Source organism: Nicotiana sylvestris, chromosome 4, assembly GCF_000393655.2.
Source record: "Nicotiana sylvestris chromosome 4, ASM39365v2, whole genome shotgun sequence".
Classification (NCBI taxonomy): domain Eukaryota; kingdom Viridiplantae; phylum Streptophyta; class Magnoliopsida; order Solanales; family Solanaceae; genus Nicotiana; species Nicotiana sylvestris.
The window spans coordinates 172,486,438-172,506,771 of record NC_091060.1 but is presented as its reverse complement, the minus strand read 5'-3'; the positions used below and the strand labels follow the sequence as shown (position 1 = coordinate 172,506,771).

Genomic DNA, 20,334 nt, shown 5'->3' with positions numbered 1-20,334 from the left:
CCTCCACCTCTAGCACCTCTACCCCCACCTCTGACTGGCTGGGCGGGCTGTGGAACACCTGGTGCCTGTACCATAGCACAAGAACCCTGATGCTGAGAGCTACCCGGTGCTCAAGGGCAAAACCTGGCAATGTGACCTGGATCACCACAAGTGTAACAAGCCCTCGACTGCTGAAACTGCTGGACCTATCGACCTGAATGACCATCTCGGAAACTCTGAAGCGGCGGTGCACTGATGGGAGCTGGTGGTGCACTGTAAGGCTGCGGATCAGAATAATGCGTCTGAGAACCACAACCACCTGAAGTACCAAATGAGAACAGGAGAGCTGACTGAAAGGGCCTAGGAGGATGGCCCCTGCCATATGAATCCCTACCTCCAGGCGAGGTACCACTAAATATGCCTGAATGACAGGGCCTCTTATCCGACCCATGACTACCTCCCTGCGACAGAACCATCTCAATTCTGTGGGCCACAGTGGCTGCCTCCTCGAAAATGATCTCACTCCCGGCCTCCTTGGCCATCTGAAGACGAATCAGCTGAATAAGACCATTAATAAACCTCCTCACCCTCTCTATATCGGTGGGAAGTATGACAAGAGCATGGCGATCTAGATCGATGAACCTGGTCTCATACTGGGTGACCATTAGGGAACCCTGCTGGAGGCGCTCAAACTGCCTCCGAAAGGCCTCTTTGAGTCAGGGGTAGAAACTTCTCCAAAAACAACGCTGTGAACTTCTCCCAAGTCAAAGATGGCAAACCGGCTTATCTATCTAAGCAATAATCCCTCCACCAATTCTTGGCAGATCCGGACAAACGAAAGGTAGCAAACTCAACTCCATTGGTCTCAACGATCCCCATGTTCCGAAGAACCTCGTGACAACTGTCTAGATAATCCTGGGGATCCTCAGTAGATGCACCGGTAAATGTAGAAGTGAAGAGCTTTGTGAACTTATCCAGCCTCCACAAAGTATTGGCGGACATAGTCGATCCATCGTTGGTTCTGAGCTACTACACCCAGCTGAACTGCCACAGCTGGTTGAACCGCTAGAACCTGAACCTAGGGAGCTACTTGCTCTGGAGTGCGTGTAGTAGGAGTCTGAGCCCCTCCTCCAGCCTGAGAAGTGGCTGGTGCTACAGGAAGAAAACCTGCTTGGGTGACACTCTCCATGAGGCCCACCAATCGGACCAGAGCGTCCTAAAGAACTAGGGTGGCAATGAACCCCTCTGGGGCCTAAGCTGGGCCTACCAGAACTATTGGGGCCGGAACCTCCTCCTCAAAATCAACCCGAGGCTCTGCCACTGGTACTGCTGCTCGGGGCTGAGCTCTGCCCCTACCTCGGCCTCGCCCTCTGCCCCTAGTGGGAGCTACTTCTGGGGGTTCGGGCTGCTGAGCGGTAGATGAGGATGCGCGTGTTCTCGCCATCTGCTAAAGAATAGAGTATAAGTCCAATTAGCATTTGGGGAACAGATCCGCACAACAAGAAAGAACAAATGTGAAATTTTTCTAACTCTGTAGCCTTTAAGGGATAAATACAGATGTCTCAGTACCTATCCCTCGGACTCTACTGAGCTTGTCCGTGAGTTGTGAGACCTACGTAACCTAGAGCTCTGATACCAACTTGTCACGACCCGGATTTTTCCACCCTTGTGAGTCGTGATGGCGCCTACTAATGAGAGCTAGGAAAGCCAAACCTTAACTACCTTTTTCATTAACAAGTTACTTCTTTTAACAATTATTAGTGATAGCATGAAAATAGCGGAATTAAATAAGTAAGCGGAAGACTTAAATTAAATAAGCTGAACAATAATGCGGAAATCAACATATGCCTCTACCCAAGAACCAGTTTCACATCACTCACGGACTACTAAGTGTACTAAATACAACCGTTTAAAATAAATATAACATTGTTTGTCTCGAATACATGAGATAACAGAATGAAGTATAAGTTAGAGTAGACGTCGGGCCTGCGGACGCCTGCAAGCCTACCTCGGTGTCTCGGTGGATTGAAAGCTGGCTCTCGCGCTACTGCTGCTGTCCAATACCTGGATCTATGCAAAAGAGCACAGAGTGTAGTATCAACACAACTGACCCCATATGCTGGTAAGTGCCTAGCCTAACCTCGGCGAAGTAGTGACGAGGCTAGGACCAGACTACCAAATAACCTGTGCACTTCAAATATATATATGTACAAGAGAAAAGAAATATAGGAAATAACTAGTCAATGTGGGAAGGGGAAACATGTTGGGGAAGCTAACAGTTCCAAATAGAAAACCTCAATAAAAGGAAGAAGAAATAAAGCCAGAATGTCAACAATAATCAGAAATCAACAATTTGCACGGCATCACCCTTCGTGCTTTTACTCTCGTTCTCACCAAATCAATCATATCATAATAATGTGCACGACATCACCCTTCATACTTTTACTCTCTTTCCTCACAATATAGTCAATGAATATCGGTACGGAATGGTACATCGTACGGCACAGCATCACCCTTTGTGCTTTACACTCTTTCCTCACAATAGCAAACAATGTACGACATCACCCTTCATGCTTTAACACTCTTCCTCACCTAAACAACAATCAGAAACAAAGTGCAAGGGAGTAGACAAATAATGGTAGAAATCCAGGCAAGGGAGTACAATTAAACAGCTAAATCACGGCAAGGGAACAATATCAATAAATCTCAACATCCCAACAAGGGAGATAATCAACAAAGGACCAAACATCCCGGAAAGGGAACAATTCAATAACTCTTTCTTTTTCTTTTACTTCTTACTTTATAACTCATTTTACCACTTGAGCCAATGCTCCAAATGGTTCAATTATCTCATATACTTTCACAATTCATATCATAACTCGAGCCAATGCTCCTCGAAGTTCAAAGATAATAATTTCTTTCACATGCTTTTTTACAACATATAGAAATCATCATTAAGCCATGAAAGATACGGCAAAAATTAGAATATTCGCAATGTAAGGACTCATGGTCATGCTAGATACCAATGTATAGATACTCGTCACCATGACAATACGTCGTACTCGACAATTAGCACGTAGCATATAAGACTAAACTCCTAATTCATCAAGCTAAGGTTAGACCAAATACTTATCTCGAAAATTTGAACACCACTCAAGCCTCAATTATAGCTTTACCCCTTGATTCCACCACCAATCCGCTCGAATCTAGTCACAAGTTACTTAATTACATCAATAAGTGCTAAATGAATCAACCTCAATGCATGAAAATGAGTTTTCCCAAAGTTTTACCCAAAAAAGTCAAAATCACCCCCGACCCATGTGGTCGAAACCCGAGGTTCGGACCAAAACCCGATTACCCATTACCCCACGAATCCAAGTGGATAATTTGTTTTGAAATTGAACCCCAAATTGACGTCCAAATCCCCAATTTTAGAAAAACCTAGGTTCTACCCAAAACACCCAATTTCCCCCATGAAAATTGTTGATTTTAAGTTGAAATCATGTTAAAAGATGCTAATGATTGAAGAAAACTAGTTAAAATGACTTACAATTGATTCGGAGAAGTAAGGTTGTTTGAAAAATCGCCTCTTATGTTTTTGGGGTTTTGAAAAGTGAAAAATAACTGAAAATCTCGTCTATTTATACCCCTCTCAGACCCTCACCCCAGACCGCATAAAAAGGACTGCGATCGCGGAGCTCCACCGCGGACCATATTAAACAAACTGCGGCCGCACATGCCTCCCTAAAGACCTACAGTTCAGCACCATGTGCGGACCACACAAAGGCAACTACGGCCGCACAACCTCCACTGCGCCCCGCTCAAAGGTGACTGCGGCCGCACATGCCCCTCCGTGGTCGCATGCAATTTCTCGCGGACCACACTAGAGGATTTAGAGACCTGCAACTTCCTGAACCTGCAACTTTTACAAGGCTAAAACCATTCTGAAACACTCCCAAGCCCTCGGGGCTCCTAACCAAACACATGCTCTAACTCAACAACATCATCCGAACTTATCTGTGCGATCAAATCTCCAATCTAACCTCAAAACAATGAATCAAATCTCAAAATCAAGAGTTCTTCCAAAAACTTCATAAAGTTCAAATTTAAGATTTCAAGTCCGAAACACGTCAAACGACGTACGATTTTAACTAAACTTTACAGAAATATCTTAAATCATATATAAGACCTGTACCGGGTGCCAAAACAAAAATACGGGCCCGATACCAATACGTTCTAATCAAATTTCATTTCCTATTTCCTTAAACATTTACAGAAAATAATTTTACTTAAAAATTTATTTCTCGGGCTTGGGACCTTAGAATTCGATTTCGAACATATGCCCACGTCCCATATTTTCCTACGGACCTTCCGGGACCGTCAAATCATGTGTCCGGGTCCGTTTATCCAAAATATTGACCGAAGTCAAATTTATTCATTTTAACATCAAAACTTAGCATTTTCCACAAAACTTCATATTTAAGCTTTCCGGCTACACGCCCGGACTACGCACGTAAATCGAGGTGACTCTAAATGAGGTTTTCAAGGCCTCAGAAGTACAGAATGGATAAGAAAATAGGTGATGACCCTTTGGGTCGTTACAAGGTTGTACCTGAGTTAAGCTACGTAAAAAAAACCTGAGCGAAGAGTACTTCTACCCGAAACTATGAGTTGGATCTCCCTAGGCGAAAAGGTTCTACCTGGGTTAAGCTAATGTAAAACAACCTGAGCAAAGAGTACTTCTACCTGAAAATATGAGTTGGATCCCCCTAGGTGAAAATGTTCTACCTAGGTTAAGCTAATGTAAAAAAAACCTGAGCGAAGAGTACTTCTACCCGGAAATATGAGCTGGATCCCCCTAGGTGAAAAAGGTTCTACCTGAGTTAAGCTATGAAAATGGGAGGTGTGAACAATAGTGATGCATGCTAAAATAAAAGAAAATGGAAATTTTAAGGAGCTTACGTTTGGTGACATTCATACTTTTAGAATCTCCATTCCACACTGCTTTGTTCCTGCTTCAAATAAAGAAAAATTTGTGAGTTTTCAAAGTGGTGGTTGGTTTGTGGCCTTGATACCCTGAGTAGTTTGATTTAGGGCCACTATTGTCGAAGAACCGATTTGTCAGTGTGGTACCGACATGCTCAGCTGCTCTGTATCATTTTCTAGAGACCTTGCCTTTCCAATGTTGTCCCCAATTGTTTCATACTCAGATGTCCATGGTACCGCAAAACTTGTCTCCAAGGCAATTTTTCTTTAAAATCAAACTCAGCTGTCTTGCACCAGTATCGGTTTTTGTCTATAGTGCTTATCAACTTTTCTCATGAAGCAGGTCTTGCTTAAATGACCTTTTCAATTTCTTTGAGACACTTTGTTCGCCTTATCAAATGAGATCACAGATGGATTCGTGTCTTCATCAATGCCATATATGCCCCCCAAATTGTACTCGATATTACGGGGAAACCGTAACCAATTTTGCAGCCATTTATTTGCTTTTCTTTTGATGCAGAATTAGACCAAAAGGGACTCAAAGAAAAATTATGGGTAAAAATAGAATAATTGAAAGTGAAAAAAAAATTGTGCTTAAACAAAAGGTGTCCCTGTCGGAGAAAGGAACAGGGAGACTTATCTAGAGGTATGTACAAACTTCAATGAATCATGACATACATTTTGGACTGGACGCCTGATCCGTATGAGCTGTCTAATTCTCAACATTTGTTGCAAATGTTCATCTTGAAATTGTCTTGGTTGTGCTCAAACCAGAGAATTGAAGACCCTCATTCGGCTAGTAGCGCCTTTTGCAGGTTTTCGCTAACTAACCTCTCTTATTTCTCTACTAACCACTGCCTTATGGTGCCCATCTGGGTTTTCACCAATAAAACTCTCTCATTTCTCTACTCATTGTCACCTTATGGTACCCGTACAGGTTTTCACTAATAAGGGTCTCTCATTTTTTTTGACTAAGATACTGCATGAACGAGGTTACCCAATGCCCTCGGCATGTGTACTTCAAACATTCTTAAAAAGAATCGATCAAAAGTTCTTGAAAGGTAAAAAAGGTGTAATGAACCTTGAACTGAATTACAACTTTTGGAAACCGTTTTTACAGAAAAATCGTGAAATAAAACAAACTTCTGCCCCAGTTTTGGAGTATTAAGAATATGGATTTTTGTTCTGATGGGACCGAACCTAGGGTAAGGCTGCCTACGTATCCTTTCGAAATTAGGTCGGACGTAGTTCAATGACTCAGAGATTTGTTGTTTGGCTATTTTTCATTACAAGTACACAAGTTCCAAAAAGTGAGAAACAAAGAAGACAGATACGGCTCAAAAAGATTAAGAGAAGGGTGACACCTATTTGGAATAGCTAGCAAATGATAGCCTTCATTACTTTGATATGAGAAAATCGATGCGTGAAAATTCTACAGTGGGTATATATTAGACATAATATATTTTGACTGCGTCTCTGTTAATAGTCATGTCTGGTACCCGTCCTTATTCATCTACCAAGTGCAAGGCCCCTTTTGGTAGCACTTTCTTGATAATGTAGAGTCCTTGCCAGTTCGGGGCGAACTTTCCTTTAGCTTCTACCTGGTGTGGAAGGACGCATTTCAAAACCAGCTGGCCTACCTCAAACTGCCTTGGGCGCACTTTCTTATTGTAAGCGCGTGACATTCTTTGCTGGTATAACTGGCCGAAACACACTGATGCTTGCCGTTTTTCATCGATCAACATCAGTTGTTTTAATCAGGTGTTGACCCACTTAGTGTCTTCAATCTCTGATTCTACAATAATTCGGAGAGAAGGAATTTCCACTTCAGCGGGTATTACAGCTTTAGTTCCATATACAAGCAGATACGGAGTTGCACCAACAAATATGCGAACAGTCGTGCGGTATCCCAAAAGAGCAAAAGGCAACTTTTTGTGCCATTGCCTGGAACCTTGGATCATCTTCCTAAGAATCTTCATGATGTTCTTGTTTGCCACTTCAACGGCTCCATTGGCTTTTGGCCGGTAAGGGGTAGAATGGCGATGAATGATTTTAAACTATTCGCATACCTCCGTCATCAAATGGCTATTTAGATTGGCTGCATTGTCAGTGATAATGGTATTTGGGATACCAAAGCGACAGATGATGTTGAAATGAACGAAGTCTACCACTGCTTTCTTGGTGACTGCTTTGAAAGTGAGGGCCTCCACCCACTTGGTGAAGTAATCAATTGCAACCAAAATGAATCTATGCCCATTTGAAGCCTTTGGCTCGATCGGCGCAATGTCATCCATTACCCAAGCAATGAACGGCCAAGGAGAAGACATGGGATGCTACTCCAAAGGAGGCAAGTGAATCTGGTCACCATGAATCTAGTATTGGTGACACTGGCGAACAAATTTGAAGCAATCTCGCTCCATAGTAATCCAATAATACCCTGCCCACATAACCTTCTTTGCCAAAACATATACATTCATGTGAGGTCTGCATACCCCTGAATACACTTCACTCATGATCTGCTCTGCTTCTATAGCATTTATGCATCTCAACAAGTCTAAGTTTGGGGTCCTCTTGTACAGAATTTCCCCAAACCACTAGCGAGCCGCCTTATAGTTCTTTTTTGATCTCCTTTGGCATGCTTTGGATATTCTCTTGTTTTCAGGAATAGTTTTATGTCATGATACCATGGTTCACCATCTAGTTCTGTCTCAATTGTATTGCAGTAACCGTGTTGATTTCGAACTTGGATTTCTAGTGGATCAATATGAGAGTTGCCTGGATAAGGGAGCATCGAGGCTAAAGTAGCCAAGGCATCAGCTAGCTCATTGTGAAACCTGGGAATGTACCTGAACTCGATGGATTTGAATATTTTTCTCAAGTCTTGGACTCATTGTCTGTACGGAATAAGCTTGATGTCTCGATTCTCCCATTCGCCTTGGGCTTGCCGGATAATCAAGTCAGAATCTCCCATAACCAATAGTTCATGCACATCCAGATCGATGGCCATTTTCAAACCCATGATACAAGCCTCGTATTCTGTCGTATTATTGGTATAGAATAACCAAAGTTGGGCTATTACAGGGTAAAGATGTCCAATAGGTGAGATGAGGATTGTTCCAATCCCAACTTCTTTGATATTGACGGCCCCATCAAAATACATTTTCCATACAGGGTGATCGTCTGGAACTACTTCCTCTATTGAGTTGACCTTTTCGTCTAGGAAATATGTTCTATGTGGTATGTACTCATCATCAACTGGATTCTCTACCAAATGATCTACCAAAGCCCGTGCTTTTATCGCGGTGCGAGTGACATAGACGATGTCGAAGAGCAGGATTTGCCATTTTGAAAGCCTGCCAGTGGGCATTGGCTTTTGGAAGATATACTTCAAAGGATCCATTCTGGATATGACATAAGTAGTGTAGGCCAAAAGATAATGTCTCAACTTCTAAGCGACCCAAGTCAAGGCACAACATGTCCTTTCTAAAAAGGTGTACTTAACCTCATAATTGGTGAACTTCTTGCTCAAATAGTAAATTGCCTGTTCCTTTTTGCCTGTTGCATCATGTTGCCCCAGAACATATCCATCACTGATAGATATAAAAACAAAGGCCTACCAGGTTCAAGTGGGACCAGTACAGGGGGTTTTGACAGATAATCTTTGATCATGTCAAAGGCTTTTTGGAAATCGTCCATCCACTTGATAGCGGCATCCTTTTTTAGCAACTTAAAGATGGGCTCGCACGTGGTTGTGAGCTGAGCAATGAACCTACTGATGTAATTCAACCTCCCGAGCAAACTCATGACTTCCTTTTTGTTCTTCGGGGTTTGCAAATCTCGAATGGATTTTATCTTAGATAGATCCAGTTCAATGCCTCTTCGGCTTACTATAAAACCGAGGAGTTTCCCAGATGGAACCCCAAATGCACACTTGGCTGGATTAAGCTTAAGGTCATACCTTCGAAGCCGTTCGAAGAACTTTATCAAATCGCATACGTGATCAGCCTGTGTGTTTGATTTTATAATGACATCATCGACATATACTTCAATCTTTTTATGCATCATGTTGTGAAAAATGGTTGTCATAGCCCTCATGTAAATTGCCCCTGCATTCTTTAAACTGAATGGCACGACCCTGTAACAATAAGTACCCCATAGAGTGGTGAAAGCGGTTTTTTTGCATCATCTTCACCCATTAGAATTTGGTGGTACCCAGCGTAGCAATCCACGAACGATTGTATCTCATGCTTTGTGCAATTATCTACAAGAATATGGATATTTGGTAAAGGAAAATTATCCTTTTGACTTGCTTTGATCAGGTCCCTATAGTTAACACAGACTCTGGATTTTCCATCCTTCTTCCGCACAAGCACAACATTGGCCACCCAGGTGGTGTATCGGACATCTCTAACCACATTGGAGCTCAATTGCTTCACTATTTCCTCTTTGATTTTGTCACTCACGTCTGTTTTAAATTTTCGTTGCTTTTGTTAGACTAGTGGTAAATCAGGATACATAGAAAGCTTATGAACCACTAGATCGGAACTTAAACCCTACATATCATCATAAGACCAAGCAAACACATCTCTGTATTCGAATAAAAGTTGAATCAAGGCATCTTTGGTTTTCTGTTTGGTGTGAATGCTTATCTTCGTTTCTTTAATTTCTTCAAGACTTACGATATTAATTGGCTCAAATTCATTGAGGTTGGGCTTAGACTTGTTTTCAAATTGTTCCAACTCTCTTTTTATTTCCTCAACAACCTCATCTTCATCATATTCAACCTCTTGATGCATTATTTCGATATTAGATAGCTTTTTAAGATATGGGAGTGAATTCCTCATGCATGTCATCTTATTAAAGCTGGCATTAACAAAATTGAAATGGAAATAAAATGATAGGAATTAGGAAAAGGAAAATATACAAAACTTAATACGAAACTGAACTGCATTTCATTGAATTCGAAAGGATAGAAGGGTTAACATTAAAATAAAACAATCACACTGGTATGTTTGGATTACAACCTTGAAAGTAACCCAAAATACAAAACAAAAAAAGCTGTAAAAGTAAACTAGCAAAACTACTTCCTTGTGGGGAGAGGAGTTGCTTCCCAGTTGGTGAGCATGGTGTCTGGGTCAATTAGTTGCAAATCGACATGACTAGTGCCTTTACCAGCCTGGATCATATTCACTTCAGAAAATATCTGGCTGAGGCCATGGCAAATTTCATCAATGTTTGCATGTGCCGAGGAATTTTGACCCTCTTGGAGTCATGGCTTGACAAAAGTGTAGAAAATGTGAGGGATAGGTTGTTACAAGATCCATCCATGCTTTTTGCAGTTCTTGGCTTTGTTTTTGTCTGCTTGGGTTAGCCTGAAACCTAAGTCAAAAGTACCATGGTTACTGAACGGAGAAATAAGCACTGAAATTCCTTGCAATGATGCCCCCAAGCCTTTTTCTGGCTCATAACCTTGTCTCAATATAACTGCAGCAACCATTACATATGTGGCAGAAAGACGAGGATGTAGAATGGGCTTTCCTTCCTCAACATGGTCCATATAAACCACTTCGAAAGCTTGATAATCAATGGACTCAGACCCTTCCTTGGCCTCAATACACGGGATTAACGGGTCTTTATAAATGGATGACTCATCTTCACCGTAAATAATAATCTCTTGCATGTCGTATTCGAACTTTACCATCTGATGCAATATGGATGGTACAGCTCGAGCCATATGGATCCACGGCCTTCCAAGAAGAAAGTTATAAGAAGTGTCCATGTCTACTACTTGGAAGACAATTTCAAAGTCAACCGGCCTAATTGTCATGGTGAGGTTGATCTCCCCAATGGTATCTCTCGCTGAGCCATCGAAAGCCCGAATACAAACATTTCTAGGCTGGATTCTGTCTGTGTTGATTTTCATGCCTTGCGAAGTAGAGAGAGGGCATACATCTACACTCTAGCCTCCATCAACCATGACTCGCTTTACATAATGCCCCTCACATTTGATGACCAGGTGAAAAGCCCTATTGTGTCCAACTCCTTCCTCGGGAAGTTCATCATCAGTAAAGGAGATTTTGTTTACCTCGAAAAATCTGTTGGCCATTTTCTCCAACTCATTCACTGTGGTCTTCTCTGAGACATGTGCCTCATTTAAGGTCTTGATTAGTACACGGGCATGCTCTTTTGAGTGTAGGAGCAGAGATAGTAGAGAGATTTGGGTAGGAGTCTTTCTTAGCTATTCAATGATTGAGTAGTCATGAACTTTCATCTTTTTCAAAAAATCTTCTACCTCTTCTTCCATGACAGATTTCTTTATTGGCAATTGTCCTTCTCTGATTTGCTTGGCTTTCCTCAACTCCTTTGTCGAGTAACACCTCCCTGATCGAGCCAAACCTCTAGTTTCCCCCACTTCTTCTATGATTTCGTTACCTTTGTACGACATCACAGTTTTGTTGTAGTTCCAAGAAATAGTTTTTGTATTTGTCACAGGGGGTCGCACGGTAGGTATGATTATGATCGGCTCTGTTATACCCTTTGTACTACCCTGATTCTGCCTTGTGATGGGGTGGCCTCCAAGGACATACAACCTTGGACTTGGAACATTAGAGCGAACTTACAACCTCGTGACCTTGGGAACAAATAAAGTTACATTTTTTGAACTCGGGGCACCTTTCACGATCAATGGCACATCTCGGCTCGACTCACATCCCGTTTGGTTCCTTTTTGAATTGTTCCCACGGTCATCTCTGCCCGATTAAATGGCTTGCATTCCAGATCTCATCCAATCATTCCTACAAAATGAACATCGTTGTGTGCTGGCAATGGGTTGTTTGTAACATTGGGAGGGTCTTCTCCATTTGTTACCACAATTAACTTTTCAGTGATGAGTCTTTCAATAGCTCTTTTTAGAGTCCAACAATCATCAGTGCTATGCCCTGGGGCACCTGAATGATATTTACATCTAGCATTTGCTTGAAATCCATATGAATCGTGATGCATATGGTGGGGAGCAATGGGTCCAATCACGCCCATCTATTTCAGCTTCTGGAAAAGACTAGAGTATGGCTCAGCCAATGTGGTGAATTTTTCCACCGGCCTCTGCTCTCGACCATAATCCTGCCTGGGACGAGTATTGTAGGGTGCCCGAAACTTTTATTGTTGAGGTTGGGGGGCCCTTGGAGCTGGTGCCCGTACCTGCTGATTGGGAGCCCGAGCATATGATTGAGCATTGAACACTGTATATTGTGGTAGGCCCAAAGAGTATTGAGGAATTGGCGGGGAATAATAATGTCGAGGGTAGCTGGATTGCCCCTGTGGTACTTCTACATATGGGTGAGACGCCCTTCTTTAAACTTCCCTAGATCCAAAAGTCATCAAAGAACCTCCATCTCTCTTTTTCCTATTTGCAAAATTTCCCGACCCATTTTGGATCACTTGAGTGGTGGCTTTGAGGGCAACCTGGCTTACAATCCTGCCAGTCTTTAAGCCATTTTCAGCCATTTCCCCTATCTTGATTGCTTCTGCAAAAGGCCTGCCCATTGCGGACATCATGTTTTGAAAATAATCAGGTTCTTGAGCCTCTAGAAAGACAATGATCAACTCATGATTATCCATGGGTGGCTTAACTCTAGTCGCTTGCTCTCTCCACTTAATGGCACACTCCCTAAAGCTTTCTTTCGGCTTTTTCTTCATATTGGACAAAGAATTATGATCCGGCGCAATATCAATGTTGTATTGGAATTGCTTGACAAAGGCCTGGGCCATGTCATCCCAGACATGCCAGTGAGAGATGTTCTGGTCAATGAACCATTCAGAGACTACCCCTATAAGACTTTCTCCAATATATGCTATCAATAATTCTTCTCTTTTGCCTGCATCCCTCAGCTGGTTGCAGTACCTTTTCAAGTAGGCAATAGGGTTGCCGTGTATAATACTTCTCGAATTTTGGGGTCTTGAAACCTGGTGGCAAATGGATGTGAGGGAACATACACAGATCATTGAACGAGACACTTTTGTGACCACCTATTCCATGTATGTTCTTTATGTTTTGTTCAAGAGTTTTCACTTTCCCGGTCATCTCATCCGGCTCACTTATCTTTGCAGGATTTTCATTTTTCACCGGTGACTCGTACTGAAGAGTCTGATTGTAGGGAGCTGAGGCCCTGAAAGCCATATTTGGGGAGTAGTATTGGCCATCATAATCCTGAGGTAGTGGCTCGTTGTTGGGCCTCATCACAAGTGGTGGCGGTGGTATTGTATATACCAATGCGCCAGACACAACTAGAGGGGTATTCCTAAACGGTGCGACTGGAGGTCGCATATTAGAGGTACTGGGGGCAGCATAGAGGCTGTAGTTTGGCACATACCCTGGTGGTAGAATGGGATTACTCGTTACATAGAGAGGTGTTTGAGTAGCCTGGGGTATTGTGAAGTTCCCTCTGAAGGACCCTGGGGTGGAGGTCGACCGGAAACCCAAGCTTGATATACATCTAAGAGCTGTTGTCTCAATTTTCTTATTTCTTCCAACTCTTGCTCAACTGACTGACCCTGCAGATTCTCACTAACCAACTCGATTTCATCGCTGTTATCCATTACTACTGGTCCCTTAGATCATGTGAAGTAATGATGTGTTGCTAGATTCACCACAAACCAAATACCTTAAACTTACTGTAAGAGACAACAAATATGTTAGGGTTAGGCATTTTATAGATATGAATTACACATAACAAGCCATGCTCCTAACATCATCACCATTTCTAAAATGCTTTTTGGAAAGCTTTATGTTTCATTCCGGCTTATCAAGTTGCTTCTTATTGGCGCCTCCCCCCCCCCCTTTTTTTACGCTCCCCTCATTTTGATCACAACTTACATTCATTGAAAAATATTTTGATCGAACCTTTTATAGGTTGCATACGTATCATGTCACTGCATGAATCATATCATTACGTAGTTTAAGGATGCAAGACACTTGATTGAATTTTTTTTTCTAAAACAAACACACACAACATTTCAAAAAAATAAAAGCTTTGTCGATTTTCAATATATATTTTTGTTTTTGGTACAAGACGTTGAAACAAAATGCGCAAAGAAAACTACAACAGATTCGGCTGGATTGAAACAAAACTCCACAAAACCAAAGCCACACACAGACCCCTCAAAGACTAAAAAATAAAAATACACCTACTAAAACATCTTAAAAAAAAGTGAATGCAACAAAGACTCCAAATTTGCAGACTATCCACTTGACATCATCTTTGTTGGGGCGCTCCCTGTCCCAATTGGTTGGACATATCTTTGTACAAGGCCTCCAGATCTGTAGCAATGTGGCGAGCGAGGTTGATTGCGGATTCGATAAATATTTTCTTATTCATTTTCTCATAATCTGTGCACCCTAGAGCAGTGTACTCGGCTATCTCAAGTATCCTTCTCTTAACATTCTCTTGGAACGCAAACATACCATCGATTTGCAGCCGATGGGCATCGGCCAAATACAGTGCATCTGCCTCGCGGTCCAATTCCTTTGTTTCATGTCTTCGGTCAAATCATTTTTGTAGGCGACCTATTACCTCATGATAGTGACATTTCTCCGTCTCGAATTCGGCTAGTTGGTGATTCTTAATTGACTCGAACTTCTCATTCTGGATATCAAACTCCATTTGTTGTTGGTGCATTGCTTCGTCAACAATGCTCAAATCTTCTTGCAACTTATGTATTTCAGCATTTTTGTTCGCCCCAACTCTTTTGACTAAACCATTCGTGTTTGCCAGTTCTACTTGTAAGCGGGCTACCTCATTTTTAGCTAGCTTTAGATCTTTATCTATGACCCTCAAGGCAAATTGATAATCTTTCCCAACATTTAAACGAATCTGCGCAACTTCTGCTTGATGTTGTGCTTGTTTTTTGGCTATGGTCATCTGAGCATGCTCCAATTCCTCTTTCAGCTTTTCTATAGTTCTTTGATCATTTCTCCTCCTGTTCGACCCCTCAGGCCTATCTCTAAGCGACAAAGGATCATGAAACCAAGTAACATATTCAGGGATCACATCTCCATGATCTCGATCTTTTACCATCTCATTCAACTCCGAGACTTTACTCGCATACCAAATTTTCATAATTTCCTCTTTGTCATGAGGTTGATCTTTACCAAAATCATAACAGAACTTGCTCATATCTCGTGTTGGTGGCATCTCCTGTCGTCGTGCAAACTGGCGCATTACTCGAAGTGGAGCATAGGACTGAACACCATCCAATCCTATGAGTACCAAATAAGACTGGTATGCAGATTCACAAATGACCTCTTTAGAGGAAAACCAATCGTAATTCCAAGCGATCTGTTTGACAGACAACGTAAGAAGCAGTTCTTTCCAAGAGTCAATCCTTTCTGGTAAGTCACATTCGTCAATTCTTTTCTGGTGATCATAAGTGTGATTAGGCCAGAGCTCACTAAAATTGGTGATCGTAGGATGACGATAAAAATGCTCCAAAAACCATATCTGTAACAAAATATTGCAGCCATCAAAGTTTTGTGTGCCCAATTGACATCTAGTTAAAGTATGAAAAATGGAAGAACGAATCATAGGGACCAAGGTATAATCATCCCCTTTTGAGGTCAAAGCCTCAACTATACCTGCCATGCGGATGTCAATATGTCCTTCCCTTTCCGAAAAAACTACACGCCCCAAAAAAGCAACCATAAATGCAAACCTTCTGTGTATCTTCCATGTTTCCTTGTCTTCCTTTGATTTCAATTTTCCCACATTTCTTTCGAAATTGCATTCTAGGCCGTACAAGTGAAACAAAAATCCCAGCTTAACACACTTGCCTTAAACTTGCAAACTAAGCCCTCCATAGAAGTTCAAGGAAGTAAAGCTACATACTACTGGAAAGAGATGGGCTTTCTCCTTTCTATTTCTTGCGGGCTATTGATTTCGGGTTGAGACTTTGCTTGCTTACTTTCACACTTCCTTCAGTGAGCTACTTAAGGTTTAAGGTAAGGGGCACTCCTAGCATAGATTACCATTCTAACCTGTCTTTGCTGGTAGATAGATGCGCTTAATTAGTTACCTGAATTAAAGAGGACTCTTGAATAAGTTGACTTCGCCTGGGCGTCATCTTTCCTTTCATTCACTAGTTGAGTACTTCCTCCTGTCAGATAGAAGCTTTTCAAAGGAGTTTTCACTTCCTCAATTAAGGGCATTCTAGTTCGACATGCTACCTTCTCGATGTATCGATTCTTGGTAGACAAGGCTGGTTTAGATCGAGACGCCCACCTTTCGGTCCGGGGCTGAAGTTTTCTCTTTCTGTCGGAAAACGAGCTTCTGGCAAAACATCGGGAGGGAGTGCTACTGCTTCCTTAATTCATCAATTCCCATCTATGAAAGGGATCCAATTCGGTATCTTGCGTACGAATTCATGTTGTCAACGAGGATCTTAGCCCCTTTCCTTGTTGTTTTCCCGTAAAATGAAAAAAAAGGAATGCCTTTAAGTGAGAGCAGAATGTAGGAACGAAGCTTCCCGGAGTCCATCGATTCATTCCCAATCCCATCCCGTTCTCTCACCAACTTGAATAGCTTATTTTCCTTCTCAACTCAAGGTGATCTAAATATCATGTCTACGACCCTCACCTCCCCGGAAAGCGCCTTCGTTCCGCATCAATTGTACAATAAAATATATCTCGATTGGACTAAGGAAGAACAAAAAATCTTCGCTCGATGATTATTTAGTTTCTCCTGTTACCTTGTTTCAAAGCTAGCGCCCCTGCTCTTTCTATGAGTTGGCTACTCCGTTGTACGCTATCTTTCTCTTCACACCTGGCCACCCCGGTTCCTTTCTGCTTTTTTTCTTGCTACGGGATTAGCCTGTTTGGCGTGGTTTGTTACCTAAAAACACCATCCTTTCTTATTGGCGTTAGGGAAAAGTCGAATTTCTTTTTTAATCCCTGGGGAGTTTCACGCTCGAGACCAATCACCTCTTTTCAGACTTACCTCTCTCCCCACTCATGGTGCACCTGTTTATCCGGACACGGAGTTAGGTTTTAATCAAATATACCATTGGCACAAAAATTCCGATTTCTCGGGTTTGACTCTAAAAAACAAAAATAAAATGAAAAATAAAAACCAAATTGTGGGACAAAAAAAGTTAAATTAGTAATATAGTCATTAAATAAAAAATAAATAAAAGGCCCAAATGAATTTTTTTTTGAAAGAAATTATTTTTTTTTCTAAGGAATGATTTCTAAAAAGGAATTAAGGAAAAGGAGAATATGTTTGGATTCTTCTTCTTTTTTTTTGGGGGGGGGGGTGGGGGAAATTGGGGGCTGAAACATATGAGGTTTGCCTACGTATCTCACATCCGGTGAGAATCAGACTCGCGTAGTTCGGTGAACTAACTATTTATTCTTTTTGGTTTTTATTCTTAGAAAAATTAATCTTTACACCAGACCACTACAAGATTTCAGTAAAAAAAAGGGGGTTATTTGTACCAAACTAGGAGAATATTTTTTTTTTCAAATTATACTAAGCTAATTTTCTAAAGCCGGTCAACAATAGAAACAAGCCTTCCAAATGATGTAACAAGTAGTACATAAGTGGACATGCTGGTCTCAAAGAGGATATCTGTCTTATATGGACCCGGCCCCTGTGCCGAGCTTCGCTAAGTCGAATGATGCAAAATAAAACTATCTTACTAGGGATAATCAGGCATGTGGCTTATTCTTCTAGGTTTTTTAAATTCTAAAGGAGATGGTATCTAGACCTGGCTTACCCGGGTGGACAACCCGAGCCGAGGAGCGTCAAGAATCACCAGTAATAGAACAACACTGGCTAGCTAACGTGTGTGATTAAATCATTCACCAGAAGCTGGTAGGCTAACTGGCTTTATCTCAAGACAGAAATTTTGTGATGCTGGTAGGCAAACACAACATAACTACCTATCAGAAGACTCAGAGGGGTGCGAGAGAGGATACTATTTATATCACAGTTCAAATAAATATTAAAGTGGTAAATAATCGACAAATAGCATATTATGCTCCCAAACACAATAATATGCAAGACATGATGAAAGCCAAACAAAAGCAATATACAAAGCTCAATTTTTTATTAATATTCCCCAGCAGAGTCACCAGAGCTGTCACACCCTTTTCCCCCCCCCCCCCCCAAAGATAATGTCAGTTATGGATTGTGGGTTAAAGAACTTTTCCAATTAAAGTGATAAATTTGAAATAGGGATTATTTTATTTACAGAGTCGCCACTTGGAATTGATTTTTGCCGGTGTTCCAAGTTACCTTTTATTTGAATCCTTATTCAAAGGAAGGTTTGACTCTATTATTATTGGTCTGTGAAAATAAAGTTCGGGTAAGGAATTCTATTGACCGGAAAAAAGGTGTAAGGCATTCTCCGAGTCCCGTGGTTCTATCACAGTCGTTTTATTGACTATATTTGACTTATATTATTTTGGATAACTTGTGTTTTATTGGATCTCATGTTTTACGTATGTCTGTTTTTATTGCTTGATTAAAATTATGAAAAAAGTTATCTTGAAATAAGTTACACGTACTAATGTTTATTTTGCTACGTATCACAATTATGCCACGGAGACCATACACATAGCCATGATATTTAATTATCTAAAGCTCACCTAAATAAACTAGTGCACTTGAATTATTTTCCTAAACTAATTTAAGATTATTGTAAGGCCAAGAGTTATTGAATTGTTTGTGGAAAAAGTGTATGATTTTAGATATTTGAATAAATAAACTATCATATACCAATACCCTACATCCTAACAATTAAAGCCTAAACTTATTAGTATCCAAATCTTCCAAACTTTTAGCAAGTTTAAATACTATATTTTCATAAACATGATTAAGCATATAACATTTAAGGATTGATTTACGTTATTATTTATAAAATTTAAAGATAAAAAATAGAGGGAAAAATAAACCTTTGAATGCAAGATTTCCAATTAAATGAGTCTCCAAAAATATGTACAATAACTCAGATGAACACCGAACAAGCATAAGCGAAGATGATCATCAAAGCCGGTGAACAGAGCTCCAACAGAATCCTCGACCTCGACTGTTAACACCACTCTTTGGCGTGTAAAAAGGAATATTTTGAAGTATTTTTATTGGCTTTTGGGGTGTTGAATTGCTGGAAATTTTCGAAAGAAAGAGGAAGAAAGAATAACACGAGTAGAAATTGTCGTAGCGTAGAAGAAGAAAAAATTTGTTTCTCCCAATTCTCTCCTCTCTTTTCTCTCCTTTTTTTTCTTCTTTCTCCACAAATTTTCTCTTCTATTTATAGCAAAATTTTTCGATTTTTTTTAGATTTGTTTTAAAATATTTTATTATTTTATTATTTTTTAATTAAAAAAAATTCTACTTACAATTTGCTTTTCTTTTTTTTATAAAAAGAAATCCACCTTTATTTACTTTTATTTTTTTAAAATTCCAACTTTAATTACTTTTATCTTATCTCACTTTTTTTGACTTTTTAAAAGAGGATTCCACTTATTTTACTTTTCTTAAAAAAAATCCACTTTCTTTTGCTTTTCTTTTAAAAATTCTACTTTCTTTTACTTTAAAGTTTTTTTAATTTTCAGCTACTTTTATATTTATTTTTTAATTCCAACTTTCTTTGCTTTTTATTTTTTTAAAATTTTTACAAAACTTTGCTTTTATTTTTCTAATTTTCCACTTTCTTTTACTTCTTAAAAAAGAATTCCACCTACTTTTACTTTTATTATTATTTTTAATTCAATACTTCCCTTTTTCTTATTTTTTAAATCTCCCCAAAATAAATTATTATTTTTCGGATTTTTTTATTATTTTAAAATAAAAATAAAAATAAAATAATATTAATAGTTATAGTGATGATTCACCTTTTAAAATTTTCTATTTTTACCCTATAATAAAAGTGTAACAAAGCTAAAAATTGTAGGTTAAAACCCTTAACATAGAAGAAGTGACAAAAAAATTTAAATATTATCAAAAATTAATTGCTCACAGTATATATTTGACTAAACCAAAAAAAAGTCACACTCGACTAAAACAAAATGGTGCATACGTATATATTTGAAACACCTCTTTGATGTGTTCCTTTATCGAATTGTTTAGTTATGTGATACGTAGAACCTCTCGTTAGAATGAAATTAGTGCAGTTGTTTCCGGATAGAAACATAGTTGATCGATATATTTATATTTCATGTATATATTCGAAAATATCCGGAGATTTTGCACCACAAAATAGAAAAAATAGCAGAATCAAGCACTGCCTAGGCTAGTCTATTATGTGTACCAGCCTACATACTATATACTAGTAGGGTTAGCCCGGGCTTTGCCTGGGCCCAAGATGAACAACCTTATC

At 40.1% G+C, this 20,334-nt stretch overlaps 2 protein-coding genes across 2 annotated transcripts; both read right to left on the bottom strand.

Moving 5' to 3' along the window:
• Window positions 1-6,722: 6,722 nt before the first annotated feature.
• On the bottom strand, window positions 6,723-7,259 carry LOC138890527 (uncharacterized). The gene is made up of 2 exons (XM_070173921.1): window positions 7,035-7,259; window positions 6,723-6,938 (listed from the first exon to the last, which is right to left on the bottom strand). Exons 1-2 carry the CDS (start codon window positions 7,257-7,259, stop codon window positions 6,723-6,725), a joined length of 441 nt encoding a protein of 146 aa, XP_070030022.1.
• Window positions 7,260-7,852: 593 nt separating this feature from the next.
• LOC138890526 (uncharacterized) lies at window positions 7,853-8,332 on the bottom strand. Its single transcript, XM_070173920.1, has one exon. The coding sequence runs from the start codon at window positions 8,330-8,332 to the stop codon at window positions 7,853-7,855; it is 480 nt and encodes a 159-aa protein (XP_070030021.1).
• Window positions 8,333-20,334: the final 12,002 nt, after the last annotated feature.

Bases quoted from the DNA above. Each gene is read 5' to 3' on its own strand.
- LOC138890527 (XM_070173921.1), bottom strand. From the start codon at position 7,259: ATGGATGACATTGCGCCGATCGAGCCAAAGGCTTCAAATGGGCATAGA. The intron at 6,939-7,034 runs GTATGCGAATAG...AACATCATGAAG, and splicing joins ATAGCCATTTGATGACGGAG to ATTCTTAGGAAGATGATCCA.
- LOC138890526 (XM_070173920.1), bottom strand. From the start codon at position 8,332: ATGCCCACTGGCAGGCTTTCAAAATGGCAAATCCTGCTCTTCGACATC.